The sequence below is a fragment of the Salmo salar genome, chromosome 15 (genome assembly GCF_965601325.2).
Source record: "Salmo salar chromosome 15, fSalSal1, whole genome shotgun sequence".
Lineage (NCBI taxonomy): Eukaryota > Metazoa > Chordata > Actinopteri > Salmoniformes > Salmonidae > Salmo > Salmo salar.
The window spans coordinates 22728073-22743860 of NC_138305.1; the positions used below are offsets into that span (position 1 = coordinate 22728073).

At 40.8% G+C, this 15788-nt stretch overlaps 1 protein-coding gene across 1 annotated transcript in view; it reads right to left on the bottom strand.

Moving 5' to 3' along the window:
• Positions 1–2226: 2226 nt before the first annotated feature.
• The window catches only part of arh (Low density lipoprotein receptor adapter protein 1), a 65197-nt gene continuing 51635 nt past the window's right edge, over positions 2227–15788 (bottom strand). Inside the window, 3 exon segments of the mRNA NM_001146411.1 lie at positions 2227–2872; positions 9701–9813; positions 14848–14990. Of these exon segments, the coding sequence (NP_001139883.1) occupies positions 2749–2872; positions 9701–9813; positions 14848–14990 (380 nt within the window). The 3' untranslated portion in view covers positions 2227–2748.

Consider the following 15788-nt stretch of genomic DNA (forward strand, 5'->3'; position numbering starts at 1 on the left):
CTCTGGCCAGTCGTTATGATGTCATTATTTACCTGTATACGGAGCGGTTCTCTGGCCAGTCGTTATGACGTCATTATTTACCTGTATACGAAGCGGTTCTCTGGGCAGTCATTATGATGTCATTATTTACCTGTATACGGAGCGGTTCTCTGGCCAGTCATTATGATGTCATTATTTACCTGTATACGGAGCGGTTCTCTGGCCAGTCATTATGATGTCATTATTTACCTGTATACGGAGCGGTTCTCTGGCCAGTCATTATGATGTCATTATTTACCTGTATACGGAGCGGTTCTCTGGCCAGTCATTATGATGTCATTATTTACCTGTATACGGAGCGGTTCTCTGGGCCAGTCATTATGACGTCATTATTTACCTGTATACGGAGCGGTTCTCTGGCCAGTCATTATGACGTCATTATTTAACTGTATACGGAGCGGTTCTCTGGGCCAGTCATTATGACGTCATTATTTACCTCTATACGGAGCGGTTCTCTGGCCAGTCATTATGATGTCATTATTTACGTGTATACGGAGCGGTTCTCTGGCCAGTCATTATGATGTCATTATTAACCTGTATACGGAGCGGTTCTCTGGCCAGTCTTTATGATGTCATTATTTACCTGTATAAGGAGCGGTTCTCTGGCCAGTCATTATGATGTCATTATTAACCTGTATACGGAGCGGTTCTCTGGCCAGTCATTATGATGTCATTATTTACCTGTATACGGAGTGGTTCTCTGGCCAGTCGTTATGATGTCATTATTTACCTGTATACGGAGCGGTTCTCTGGCCAGTCATTATGACGTCATTATTTACCTGTATACGGAGCGGTTCTCTGGCCAGTCATTATGACGTCATTATTTACCTGTATACGGAGCGGTTCTCTGGCCAGTCATTATGATGTCATTATTTACCTGTATACGGAGCGGTTCTCTGGCCAGTCGTTATGATGTCATTATTTACCTGTATACGGAGCGGTTCTCTGGCCAGTCGTTATGACGTCATTATTTACCTGTATACGAAGCGGTTCTCTGGGCAGTCATTATGATGTCATTATTTACCTGTATACGGAGCGGTTCTCTGGCCAGTCATTATGATGTCATTATTTACCTGTATACGGAGCAGTTCTCTGGCCAGTCATTATGATGTCATTATTTACCTGTATACGGAGCGGTTCTCTGGCCAGTCATTATGATGTCATTATTTACCTGTATACGGAGCGGTTCTCTGGGCCAGTCATTATGACGTCATTATTTACCTGTATACGGAGCGGTTCTCTGGCCAGTCATTATGACGTCATTATTTACCTGTATACGGAGCGGTTCTCTGGGCCAGTCATTATGACGTCATTATTTACCTGTATACGGAGCGGTTCTCTGGCCAGTCATTATGATGTCATTATTTACGTGTATACGGAGCGGTTCTCTGGCCAGTCATTATGATGTCATTATTAACCTGTATACGGAGCGGTTCTCTGGCCAGTCTTTATGATGTCATTATTTACCTGTATAAGGAGCGGTTCTCTGGCCAGTCATTATGATGCATTATTAACCTGTATACGGAGCGGTTCTCTGGCCAGTCATTATGATGTCATTATTTACCTGTATACGGAGTGGTTCTCTGGCCAGTCGTTATGATGTCATTATTTACCTGTATACGGAGCGGTTCTCTGGCCAGTCATTATGATGTCATTATTTACGTGTATACGGAGCGGTTCTCTGGCCAGTCGTTATGATGTCATTATTTACCTGTATACGGAGCGGTTCTCTGGCCAGTCATTATGATGTCATTATTTACTTGTATACGGAGCGGTTCTCTGGCCAGTCATTATGATGTCATTATTTACCTGTATACGGAGCGGTTCTCTGGGCCAGTCATTATGATGTCATTATTAACCTGTGTCGTGTCTTTGGGGGTACCATTAAACGGAAGATATGTTTATCAATTAGCTCCCTGTAATTATTATCACGCGATTAAACTGATTAATCGTTTAATTGTAATTAACTAGGAGATCGGGGCACCAAGGAGAATATTCAGATTACAAAGCTATAATTTTCCTAATATAACTTTCCTGTACTATAATATTCTATTCTATTATAGTATAGGCTGATTATCTTCTAGTTTCAATGGTGTATTTTACCTCTAGTCCAGTCTCATTCCAAACGTCGTAAATTGTTGTATCTGCACGAACCCAGTCTTTACTAAAATCATCCATACATCAATTGTCTTATAATCATTTATTTACTACACTAAGTAATTAACAGAAAAACATACAAACAGTAATTATCGTCACAAAGGACTGATATAGTAATGTGCCCTACTGGCTAAACAGGCAGGTCGGCCTGTTGAACAATGGATCATAAAAGGTCGGCTGAGAAGTTACACAGGGTTCATTAATATTAACAATTGACAATTGAAGGCTCACTCATTCGGGAACAATTGCAATCAATATATATTTACGCTCAGTGTGTCGTTCTGATTCTTGTTGGAGAGTAGTTCTGTTGGGGAGTTTTGTCCGCGTTCTCTCTCTCTCTCTCGGTTAGAATGGATCTTTCAGAGCGACATTCATTAATGTCGTCATCGAATGGTTGTTTCGTTGGTCTTCGCGTTCAATGATATAATTTACTTAGCTGCAGACTAATAATTAATATCAAAGACTTGTTCTTATTCTGTCGGTATCAATAGTCTAAAAGTTAACCACGTGGTATGGTTCACCTTCAGTAGAGGAATTGGAAGGTAAAACCTATTAGCCAACGGAGTGTAGGCCTGGTCTGAAGAAATGTAAATCCGGGGGTGTTTTATAGTGCCCATTGAACAGCCTTGTCAAATGACGCCTGGTCCTGTATGGGTCCCTGGGGGCATGCCTATGACTGAGTTAGATTTGGTTACAGAAATACAATTCTATCACATTACATCAGTACATAGCATCTCAATGTCTTACAAAAGCTTTATCCTTATTAATAAATTCTATACAACCATTATGATGCTATTATATAAACAGTTTTATGGTAATATGGCTATATTGTCTCTTTTGAGTATCACAAAATTGTACCAAGCGGATCAGTTCGTAGCTGGATTCTTCACCAATCTTCCATACCTTCTCTAGAACACAAAATGTCGCTTGGCTCTCCAATTCTATGAGTTGGAAGAATTTCCTGTGTCTCTCTATGGGCCATGTGGCCAGAGACTCTCCTGGAATTTTAGAGTTTTTACGACCCTTTACACACAGGGTGGATTGTGTGCAAAAGGGAGGGGTCAACTGTCCTCCCTGTACCAAAAGAGGCCAACGTCATGACACCTGTATACGGCGTGGTTCTCTGGCCAGTCATTATAATGTCATTATTTACGTGTATACGGAGTGGTTCTCTGGCCAGTCATTATGATGTCATTATTTACCTGTATACGGAGCGGTTCTCTGGTCAGTCATTATGATGTCATTATTTACCTGTATACGGAGCGGTTCTCTGGCCAGTCATTATGATGTCATTATTTACCTGTATACGGAGCGGTTCTCTGGCCAGTCATTATGATGTCATTATTTACCTGTATAAGGAGCAGTTCTCTGGCCAGTCTTTATGATGTCATTATTTACCTGTATACGGAGCAGTTCTCTGGCCAGTCATTATGACGTCATTATTTACCTGTATACGGAGCGGTTCTCTGGCCTGTCATTATGACGTCATTATTTACCTGTATACGGAGCGGTTCTCTGGCCAGTCGTTATGACGTCATTATTTACGTGTATACGGAGCGGTTCTCTGGCCAGTCATTATGATGTCATTATTTACCTGTATACGGAGCGGTTCTCTGGCCAGTCGTTATGATGTCATTATTAACCTGTATACGGAGCGGTTCTCTGGCCAGTCTTTATTATGTCATTATTTACCTGTATACGGAGCGGTTCTCTGGCCAGTCATTATGACATCATTATTTACCTGTACACGGAGCGGTTCTCTGGCCAGTCATTATGACATCATTATTTACTTGTATACGGAGCAGTTCTCTGGCCAGTCATTATGATGTCATTATTTACCTATATACGGAGCAGTTCTCTGGCCAGTCATTATGACATCATTATTTACCTGTATACGGCGCGGTTCTCTGGCCAGTCATTATGAAGTCATTATTTACCTGTATACGGAGCGGTTCTCTGGCCAGTCATTATGATGTCATTATTTACCTGTATAAGGAGCGGTTCTCTGGCCAGTCATTATGATGTCATTATTAACCTGTATACGGAGCGGTTCTCTGGCCAGTCTTTATGATGTCATTATTTACCTGTATACAGAGCGGTTCTCTGGCCAGTCATTATGATGTCATTATTTACCTGTATAAGGAGCAGTTCTCTGGCCAGTCTTTATGATGTCATTATTTACCTGTATAAGGAGCAGTTCTCTGGCCAGTCTTTATGATGTCATTATTTACCTGTATACGGAGCAGTTCTCTGGCCAGTCATTATGACGTCATTATTTACCTGTATACGGAGCGGTTCTCTGGCCAGTCATTATGACGTCATTATTTACCTGTATACGGAGCGGTTCTCTGGCCAGTCGTTATGATGTCATTATTTACGTGTATACGGAGCGGTTCTCTGGCGAGTCATTATGATGTCATTATTTACCTGTACACGGAGCGGTTCTCTGGCCAGTCGTTATGATGTCATTATTTACCTGTATACGGAGCGGTTCTCTGGGCCAGTCATTATGATGTCATTATTAACCTGTATACGGAGCGGTTCTCTGGCCAGTCTTTATGATGTCATTATTTACCTGTATACGGAGCGGTTCTCTGGCCAGTCATTATGACATCATTATTTACCTGTACACGGAGCGGTTCTCTGGCCAGTCATTATGACATCATTATTTACCTGTATACGGAGCAGTTCTCTGGCCAGTCATTATGATGTCATTATTTACCTATGTACGGAGCAGTTCTCTGGCCAGTCATTATGACATCATTATTTACCTGTATACGGCGCGGTTCTCTGGCCAGTCATTGTGATGTCATTATTTACCTGTATACGGAGCGGTTCTCTGGCCAGTCATTATGATGTCATTATTTACCTGTATAAGGAGCGGTTCTCTGGCCAGTCATTATGATGTCATTATTAACCTGTATACGGAGCGGTTCTCTGGCCAGTCTTTATGATGTCATTATTTACCTGTATACGGAGCAGTTCTCTGGCCAGTCATTATGACGTCATTATTTACCTGTATACGGAGCGGTTCTCTGGCCAGTCATTATGATGTCATTATTAACCTGTATAAGGAGCAGTTCTCTGGCCAGTCTTTATGATGTCATTATTTACCTGTATACGGAGCAGTTCTCTGGCCAGTCATTATGACGTCATTATTTACCTGTATACGGAGTGGTTCTCTGGCCAGTCGTTATGATGTCATTATTTACCTGTATACGGAGCGGTTCTCTGGCCAGTCATTATGACGTCATTATTTACCTGTATACGGAGCGGTTCTCTGGCCAGTCTTTATGATGTCATTATTTACCTGTATACGGAGCAGTTCTCTGGCCAGTCATTATGATGTCATTATTTACCTGTATACGGAGTGGTTCTCTGGCCAGTCGTTATGATGTCATTATTTACCTGTATACGGAGCGGTTCTCTGGCCAGTCATTATGACGTCATTATTTACCTGTATACGGAGCGGTTCTCTGGCCAGTCATTATGACGTCATTATTTACCTGTATACGGAGCGGTTCTCTGGCCAGTCATTATGATGTCATTACTTACCTGTATACGGAGCGGTTCTCTGGCCAGTCGTTATGATGTCATTATTTACCTGTATACGGAGCGGTTCTCTGGCCAGTCGTTATGACGTCATTATTTACCTGTATACGAAGCGGTTCTCTGGGCAGTCATTATGATGTCATTATTTACCTGTATACGGAGCGGTTCTCTGGCCAGTCATTATGATGTCATTATTTACCTGTATACGGAGCGGTTCTCTGGCCAGTCATTATGATGTCATTATTTACCTGTATACGGAGCGGTTCTCTGGCCAGTCATTATGATGTCATTATTTACCTGTATACGGAGCGGTTCTCTGGCCAGTCATTATGATGTCATTATTTACCTGTATACGGAGCGGTTCTCTGGGCCAGTCATTATGACGTCATTATTTACCTGTATACGGAGCGGTTCTCTGGCCAGTCATTATGACGTCATTATTTACCTGTATACGGAGCGGTTCTCTGGGCCAGTCATTATGACGTCATTATTTACCTCTATACGGAGCGGTTCTCTGGCCAGTCATTATGATGTCATTATTTACGTGTATACGGAGCGGTTCTCTGGCCAGTCATTATGATGTCATTATTAACCTGTATACGGAGCGGTTCTCTGGCCAGTCTTTATGATGTCATTATTTACCTGTATAAGGAGCGGTTCTCTGGCCAGTCATTATGATGTCATTATTAACCTGTATACGGAGCGGTTCTCTGGCCAGTCATTATGATGTCATTATTTACCTGTATACGGAGTGGTTCTCTGGCCAGTCGTTATGATGTCATTATTTACCTGTATACGGAGCGGTTCTCTGGCCAGTCATTATGACGTCATTATTTACCTGTATACGGAGCGGTTCTCTGGCCAGTCATTATGACGTCATTATTTACCTGTATACGGAGCGGTTCTCTGGCCAGTCATTATGATGTCATTATTTACCTGTATACGGAGCGGTTCTCTGGCCAGTCGTTATGATGTCATTATTTACCTGTATACGGAGCGGTTCTCTGGCCAGTCGTTATGACGTCATTATTTACCTGTATACGAAGCGGTTCTCTGGGCAGTCATTATGATGTCATTATTTACCTGTATACGGAGCGGTTCTCTGGCCAGTCATTATGATGTCATTATTAACCTGTATACGGAGCGGTTCTCTGGCCAGTCTTTATTATGTCATTATTTACCTGTATACGGAGCGGTTCTCTGGCCAGTCATTATGACATCATTATTTACCTGTACACGGAGCGGTTCTCTGGCCAGTCATTATGACATCATTATTTACCTGTATACGGAGCAGTTCTCTGGCCAGTCATTATGACGTCATTATTTACCTGTATACGGAGCGGTTCTCTGGCCAGTCATTATGACATCATTATTTACCTGTATACGGCGCGGTTCTCTGGCCAGTCATTATGAAGTCATTATTTACCTGTATACGGAGCGGTTCTCTGGCCAGTCATTATGATGTCATTATTTACCTGTATAAGGAGCGGTTCTCTGGCCAGTCATTATGATGTCATTATTAACCTGTATACGGAGCGGTTCTCTGGCCAGTCTTTATGATGTCATTATTTACCTGTATACAGAGCGGTTCTCTGGCCAGTCATTATGATGTCATTATTTACCTGTATAAGGAGCAGTTCTCTGGCCAGTCTTTATGATGTCATTATTTACCTGTATAAGGAGCAGTTCTCTGGCCAGTCTTTATGATGTCATTATTTACCTGTATACGGAGCAGTTCTCTGGCCAGTCATTATGACGTCATTATTTACCTGTATACGGAGCGGTTCTCTGGCCAGTCATTATGACGTCATTATTTACCTGTATACGGAGCGGTTCTCTGGCCAGTCATTATGATGTTATTATTTACCTGTATACGGAAGGGTTCATTGGCCAGTCATTATGACGTCATTATGTTTTTTGAATAAACTTCTTCCATCTGCCTTCACGTTTTTGATTGCTCTTTTGAATTTGTTGTAATTAGTCTTCTTGACAGAGGTTCAAGACTGATGTTGTACTGTTAGACTTACCTTGCTAGCAGATAGCTAGCTAACGTTGTGGACTAAATGGACATTGGATTTGAACATCACAACACCGACTTGATGTGATCATCGAAATGGAGGACTGCGTACGGAAATGGCTTGTTCTTATGAAGACACTCCTAACTGTTAATTATGTGTGGTGAGTTTTCAGCACTCTGTGGCAGCAGAAGCATCTCCTGTGTGGGTGCTACACAGAATTTGTGGAGAAGAGTAGCTAACTAGCCAGTTCGCTAACCATCAAGGTAAAAAGCCCGGAGCACGGATGTTGGGGACAGGACAGCGAGTTGCGCTGCTGAGGCTACGGACCCAACTGTCTCACTGACCGGCTCCCTCCTCCATGACCATCCATGCCTGAAGTTCCTCCGCTCTCAATGTCATTATAACTGCTTCAATTCATCATCCTTGTAGTCCCTGACTTCCTTATCGTGTTACAATGTTATTGTTTTGTATTTGATGTAGTTTGTGATGTGCTTTTGCATACGCAATTCAGCTTTTAGCTGCCACGTATACAAAGTAAAACGACACAATATGGACACATTCTCTTTGAGGTCATTATGATGTCATATTGTTTACCTATATATGGAGACATTCTCTATGAGGTCATTATGATGTCATATTGTTTACCTATATATGGAGACATTCTCTATGAGGTCATTATGATGTCATATTGTTTACCTGTATATGGAGACATTCTCTATGAGGTCATTATGATGCCATATTGTTTACCTATGTATGGACACATTCTCTATGAGGTCATTATGATGTCATATTGTTTACCTATGTATGGACACATTCTCTATGAGGTCATTATGATGTCATATTGTTTACCTGTATATGGAGACGTTTTCTATGAGGTCATTATGATGTCATATTGTTTACCTGTATATGGAGACATTCTCTATGAGGTCATTATGATGTCATATTGTTTACCTGTAAATTGAGACATTCTCTATGAGGTCATTATGATGTCATATTGTTTACCTGTAAATGGAGACGTTCTCTATGAGGTCATTATGATTTCATATTGTTTACCTGTAAATGGAGACGTTCTCTATGATGTCATTATGATGTCATATTGTTTACCTATATATGGACACATTCTCTATGAGGTCATTATGATGTCATATTGTTTACCTGTATATGGAGACATTCTCTATGAGATCATTATGATGTCATATTGTTTACCTGTATATGGAGACATTCTCTATGAAGTCATTATGATGTCATATTGTTTACCTGTATATGGAGACATTCTCTATGAGGTCATTATGATGTCATATTGTTTACCTGTAAATGGAGACATTCTCTATGAGGTCATTATGATGTCATATTGTTTACCTGTAAATGGAGACGTTCTCTATGAGGTCATTATGATGTCATATTGTTTACCTGTAAATGGAGACGTTCTCTATGATGTCATTATGATGTCATATTGTTTACCTATATATGGACACATTCTCTATGAGGTCATTATGATGTCATATTGTTTACCTGTATATGGAGACATTCTCTATGAGGTCATTATGATGTCATATTGTTTACCTGTATATGGAGACATTCTCTATGAGGTCATTATGATGTCATATTGTTTACCTGTATATGGAGACGTTCTCTATGATGTCATATTGTTTACCTGTATATGGAGACATTCTCTATGATGTCATATTGTTTACCTGTATATGGAGATGTTCTCTATGATGTCATATTGTTTACCTGTATATGGAGACGTTCTCTATGATGTCATATTGTTTACCTGTATATGGAGATGTTCTCTATGATGTCATATTGTTTACCTGTATATGGAGACGTTCTCTATGATGTCATATTGTTTACCTGTATATGGAGACGTTCTCTATGATGTCCTATTGTTTACCTGTATATGGAGACGTTCTCTATGATGTCATATTGTTTACCTGTATATGGAAACGTTCTCTATGAGGTCCTGTGTCTCTGTGTCTGTGATGATGATTCCTTTAGGAGAGATGGTCAAGGTCACCTTACGGAACTTCTTAGCACTGGCCCGGGCCTTGGGATAGGAAACACACAACAGTTTAAAATTAGATTTATAAGCTCATAGATACGTCAACAATGGTATCCTACTCCCTATATAAATTCTCAATTCAATTCAAGGGACTTTATTGGCATGGGAAACATATGGTAAGTAGACAAAATACAAAAGTGATTTCACAGTAACAGTAAAAATGTAAAAATTAACAGTAAACATTACACTCACAGAAGTTCCAAAAGAATAAAGACATAACAAATGTCAAATTATGTCTATATACAGTGTTGTAACGATGTACAAATGGTGAAAGTAAATATGGGTTGTATTTACAATGGTGTTTGTTCTTCACTCGTTGACCTTTTCTTGTGGCAACAGGTCACAAATCTTGCTGCTGTAATGGCACCCTGTGGTATTTCACCCAGTAGATATGGGAGTTTATCAAAATCGGGTTTGTTTTCAAATTCTTTGTGGATCTGTGTAATCTGAGGGAAATATGTGTCTCTAATATGGTCATACATTTGGCAGGAGGTTAGGAAGTTCATCTCAGTTTCCACCTCATTTTGTGAGCAGTGTGCACATAGCCTGTCTTCTCTTGAGAGCCAGGTCTACCTTCTGCGGCCTTTCTATGTATACAGTTGAAGTCTGAAGTTTACATACAGTTAGGTTGGAGTCATTAAAACTAATTTTTCAACCACTCCACAAAGTTCTTGTTAACAAACTGTAGTTTTGGCAAGTCGGTTAGGACATCTACTTTGTGCATGACACAAGTAATTTGTCCAACAATTGTTTACAAACAGATTATTTCACTTATAATTCACTGTATCACAATTCCAATGGGTCAGAAGTTTACATACGCTAAGTTGACTGTGCCTTTAAACAGCTTGGAAAATTCCAGAAAATGATGTCATGGCTTTAGAAGCTTCTGATAGGCTAATTGACATCATTTGAGTCAATTGGAGGTGTACCTGTGGATGTATTTCAAGGCCTACCTTCAAACTCAGTGCCTCTTTGCTTGACATCATGGGAAAATCAAAAGAAATCAGCTAAGACCTCAGAAAAAAAATGTGTAGACCTCCACAAGTCTGGTTCACCCAGAGCGCAATTTCCAAACGCCTGAAGGTACCACATTCATCTGTACAAACAATAGTACGCAAGTATAAACACCATGGGACCACGCAGCCGTCATACCGCTCAGGAAGGAGACTCGTTCTGTCTCCTAGAGATGAACGTGCTTTGTTGTGAAAAGTGCAAACCAATCCCAGGACAACAGCAAAGGAACTTGTGAAGATGCTGGAGGAAACAGGTAGAAAAGTGTCTATATCCACAGTAAAACGAGTCCTATATCAACATAACCTGAAAGGCCGCTCAGCAAGGAAGAAGCCACTGCTCCAAAACCGCCATAAAAAAGCCAGACTACGGTTTGCAACTGCACATGGGGACGAAGATCGTACTTTTTGGAGAAATTTACTCTGGTCTGATGAAACAAAAATAGAATTGTTTGGCCATAATGACCATCATTGTGTTTGGAGGAAAAAGGGGGAGGCTTGCAAGCCAAAGAACACCATCCTAACCGTGAAGCACGGGGGTGGCAGCATCATGTTGTGGGGGTGCTTTGCTGCAGGAGGGCCTGGTGCACTTCACAAAATAGATGGCAACATGAGGAAGAAAAATTATGTTGATATATTGAAGCAACATCTCAAGACATCAGTCAGGAATTTAAAGCTTGGTCTCAAATGGACAATGACCCCAAGCATACTTCCAAAGTTGTGTAAAAATGGTTGAAGGACAATTGGTATTGGAGTGGTCATCACAAAGCCCTGACCTCAAACCTATAGAAAATTTGTGGGCAGAACTGAAAACGCGTGTGCGAGCAAGGAGGCCTACAAACCTGAGTTACACCAGCTCTGTCAGGAGGAATTGTCCAAAATTCACCCAACTTATTGTGGGTAGCTTGTGGAAGGCTACCCAAAACGTTTGACCCAAGTTAAACAATTTAAAGACAATGCAACCAAATACTAATTGAGTGTATGTAAACTTCGGACCCACTGGGAATGTGATGAAATAAATAAAAGCTGAAATAAATCATTCTCTACTATTAATCTGACATTTCACATTCTTAAAATAAAGTGGTGATCCTAACTGACCTAAAACAGGGAATTTATACTAGGATTAAATGTCAGGAATTGTGAAAAACTGAGTTTAAATGTATTTGGCTAAGGTGTATGTAAACTTCCGACTTCAACTGTATATTATATATACACTACCGGTCAAAAGTTTTAGAACACCTACTCATTCAAGGGTTTTTCTTAATTTTTACTATTTTCTAAATTGTAGAATATTAGTGAAGACATCAAAACTATGAAATAACACATATGGAATCATGTAGTAACCAAATAAGTGTTAAACCTTTCGAAATATATTATATATTTGAGATTCTTCAAATAGCCACCCTTTGCCTTGATGACAGCTTTGCACACTCTTGGCATTCTCTCAACCAGCTTCACCTGGAATGCTTTACCTACACTCTTGAAGGAGTTCCCACATATGCTGAGCACTTATTGGCTGCTTTTCCTTCACTCTGTGGTAGAACTCATCCCAAACCATCTCCATTTGGTTGAGGTCGGGGGATTGTGGAGGCCAGGTCATCTTATTAAGCACTCCATCACTCTCCTTCTTGGTCAAATAGCCCTTACACAGATTGGAGGTGTGTTGGGTCATTGTCCTGTTGAGAAACAAATGTAATTCCCACTAAGCCCAAACCAGATGGGATGGCATATTGCTGCAGAATGCTGTGGAAGCCATGCTGGTTAAGTGTGCCTTGAATTCTAAATAAATCACAGACAGTGTCACCAGCAAAGCACCCCCAAACCATCACACCACCTCCTCCATGCTGTGGTAGCCATGCTACACCTCCTCCTCCATACTTCACGGTAGGAACTACACATGTGGAGATCATCCATTCACCCACACCGCGTCTCACAAAGACACGGCGGTTCGAACCAAAAATCTCAAATTTGGACTCATCAGACCAAAGGACAGATTTCCACCGGTCTAATGTCCATTGCGCTTGTTTCTTGGCCCAAGCAAGTCTCTTCTTCTTATTGGTGTCCTTTAGTAGTGGTTCCTTTGCAGCAATTTGGCCATGAAGGCCTGATTCCCGCAGTCTCCTCTGAACAGTTGATGTTGAGATGTGTCTGTTACTTGAAGTCTGTGAAGCATTTATTTGGGCTGCAATTTCTGAGGCTGGTAAATCTAATTAACTTATCATCTGCAGCAGAGGTAACTCTGGGTCTTCCTTTCCTGTGGCGGTCCTCATGAGAGCCAGTTTCATCATATCACTTGATGGTTTTTGCGACTGCACTTGAAGAAACTGTCAATGTTTTTGAAATTTTCCAGATTGACTGACCTTCTTGTTTTAAAGGAATGATGGACTGTCATTTATATTTGAACTGTTCTTGCCATATTATGGACATGGTCCTTTACCAAGTAGGGCTAACTTCTGTATAACACCCCTACCTTGTCACAACACAACTGATTGGCTCAAACGTATTAAGGAAGGGAATTCCACAAATTAAGGCACACCTGTTAATTGAAATGCATTCCAGGTGACTACCTCATGAAGCTGGTTGAGAGAATGCCAAAAGTGTGCGAACTGTCATCAAGGCAAAGGGTGGCTATTTGAAGAATCTCAAATATCTTGATTTGTTTAAAACTTTTTTGGTTACTACATGATTCCATATTTGTTATTTCATATTTCTGATGTCTTCACTATTATTCTACAATCTAGAAAATAGTAAAAACAAAGATAAACCCTTGAATGAGTAAGTGTGTCCAAACTTTTGACTGGTACTGTGTGTTTTCTACAGGACTGTGAGGTAACGGACGCACACACGCATGCACATACGCACACACGCATGCCCACACACACACACACACACACACACACACACACACACACACACACACACACACACACACACACACACACACACACACACACACACATCATACTGATAGACCATCCTGGATTAACTGACCTTCATGATAACAGTAACAAATCATCCTGGATTACCTGACCTTCATTATAACAGTAACAAATCATCCTGGATTAACTGACCTTCATGATAACAGTAACAAATCATCCTGGATTACCTGACCTTCATGATAACAGTAACAAATCATCCTGGATTACCTGACCTTCATGATAACAGTAATAAATCATCCTGGATTACCTGACCTTCATGATAACAGTAACAAATCATCCTGGATTACCTGACCTTCATGATAACAGTAACAAATCATCCTGGATTAACTGACCTTCATGATAACAGTAACAAATCATCCTGGATTACCTGACCTTCATGATAACAGTAACAAATCATCCTGGATTAAACTGACGTTCATGATAACAGTAACAAATCATCCTGGATTAACTGACCTTCATGATAACAGTAACAAATCATCCTGGATTACCTGACCTTCATGATAACAGTAACAAATCATCCTGGATTACCTGACCTTCATGATAACAGTAACAAATCATCCTGGATTAACTGACCTTCATGATAACAGTAACAAATCATCCTGGATTAAACTGACCTTCATGATAACAGTAACAAATCATCCTGGATTAACTGACCTTCATGATAACAGTAACAAATCATCCTGGATTACCTGACCTTCATGATAACAGTAACAAATCATCCTGGATTAACTGACCTTCATGATAACAGTAACAAATCATCCTGGATTACCTGACCTTCATGATAACAGTAACAAATCATCCTGGATTAATTGACCTTCATGATAAAGGTAATATTGCAATACTGTCAGGATCAGTCAGTCTAGAACACAAAGTGTTTTGATTAAGAGTATCATGAGTCAATGAATAAAAACAGCACAGGAAGTCATTTGGTCAGCAAAAAGAATGAGTACACCGTGTGAATCTTTCTTTGTGAATAAACTAGACTATCATACTACTCTGAACACACACACACACACACACACACACACACACACACACACACACACACACACACACACACCCTAACTCACCGTAGAGACTATCCTGTGTATAGCAGCAGCAGCCATATCCTCTCCTTTAGGCTGTCCCACCAGAGTCATCCCCAGGTACTTGACCTGGAAAACCATCCCTTCCAATAGGGTCTCCTTGGTGTCTGTCCAGTTCTCTGGCAGCTCTGATTGGACAGAAAACACAACAGGTGCACAATTAGTAGGATGTGATTGGATGAAAGGCTGAAAGGCTAATTTGTAATTGGGCAAAATGTCCAAAACGTTAAAAGTATTGTTTCTCCTAGATAGATACTGTAGGTTAGATATATTGTGGAGTGGGTTTCCCCTAGATAGGCTACATCACCAAAAGTATGTGGACACCTGTTCGTCGAACATCTCATTCCAAAATCATGGGCATTAATATGGAGTTGGTCCCCCCTTTGCTGCTATAACAGCCTCCACTCTTCTGGGAAGGCTTTCCTATAGATGTGGGAACATTGCTGCAGAGACTTGCTTCCATTCAGCCACTAGAGCATTAGTGAGTTCAGGCACTGATGTGGGGCGATTAGGCCTGGCTCACAGTCGGCGTTCCAATTCGTCCCAAAAATGGGATTAAGGTTAAGGTTCTGTGCGGGCCAGTCAAATTCTTCCACACCGATCTCGACAAACCATTTCTGTATGGAGCTCGCTTTGTGCACGGGGGCATTGTCATGCTGAAACAGGAAAGGATCTTCCCCAAACTGTTGCCACAAAGTTGGAGAATTGTCTATAATGTCATTGTATGCTGTAGCATCAAGAGTAATTCGCTTTCAATAAATGTTTATTACATGTTTATTACAGGTAGTTTGATAAACCAGCTGATTTACTGGCAAACAGGTAGCAAATTAAATGCACCATACAAAAAGGGGGAAAGAGCAAGAGAGAGCGAGAGAGTGGAGAGAGATAGATATAGATGCAGAGTGAGAGACAGGGGGAGAGAGCGA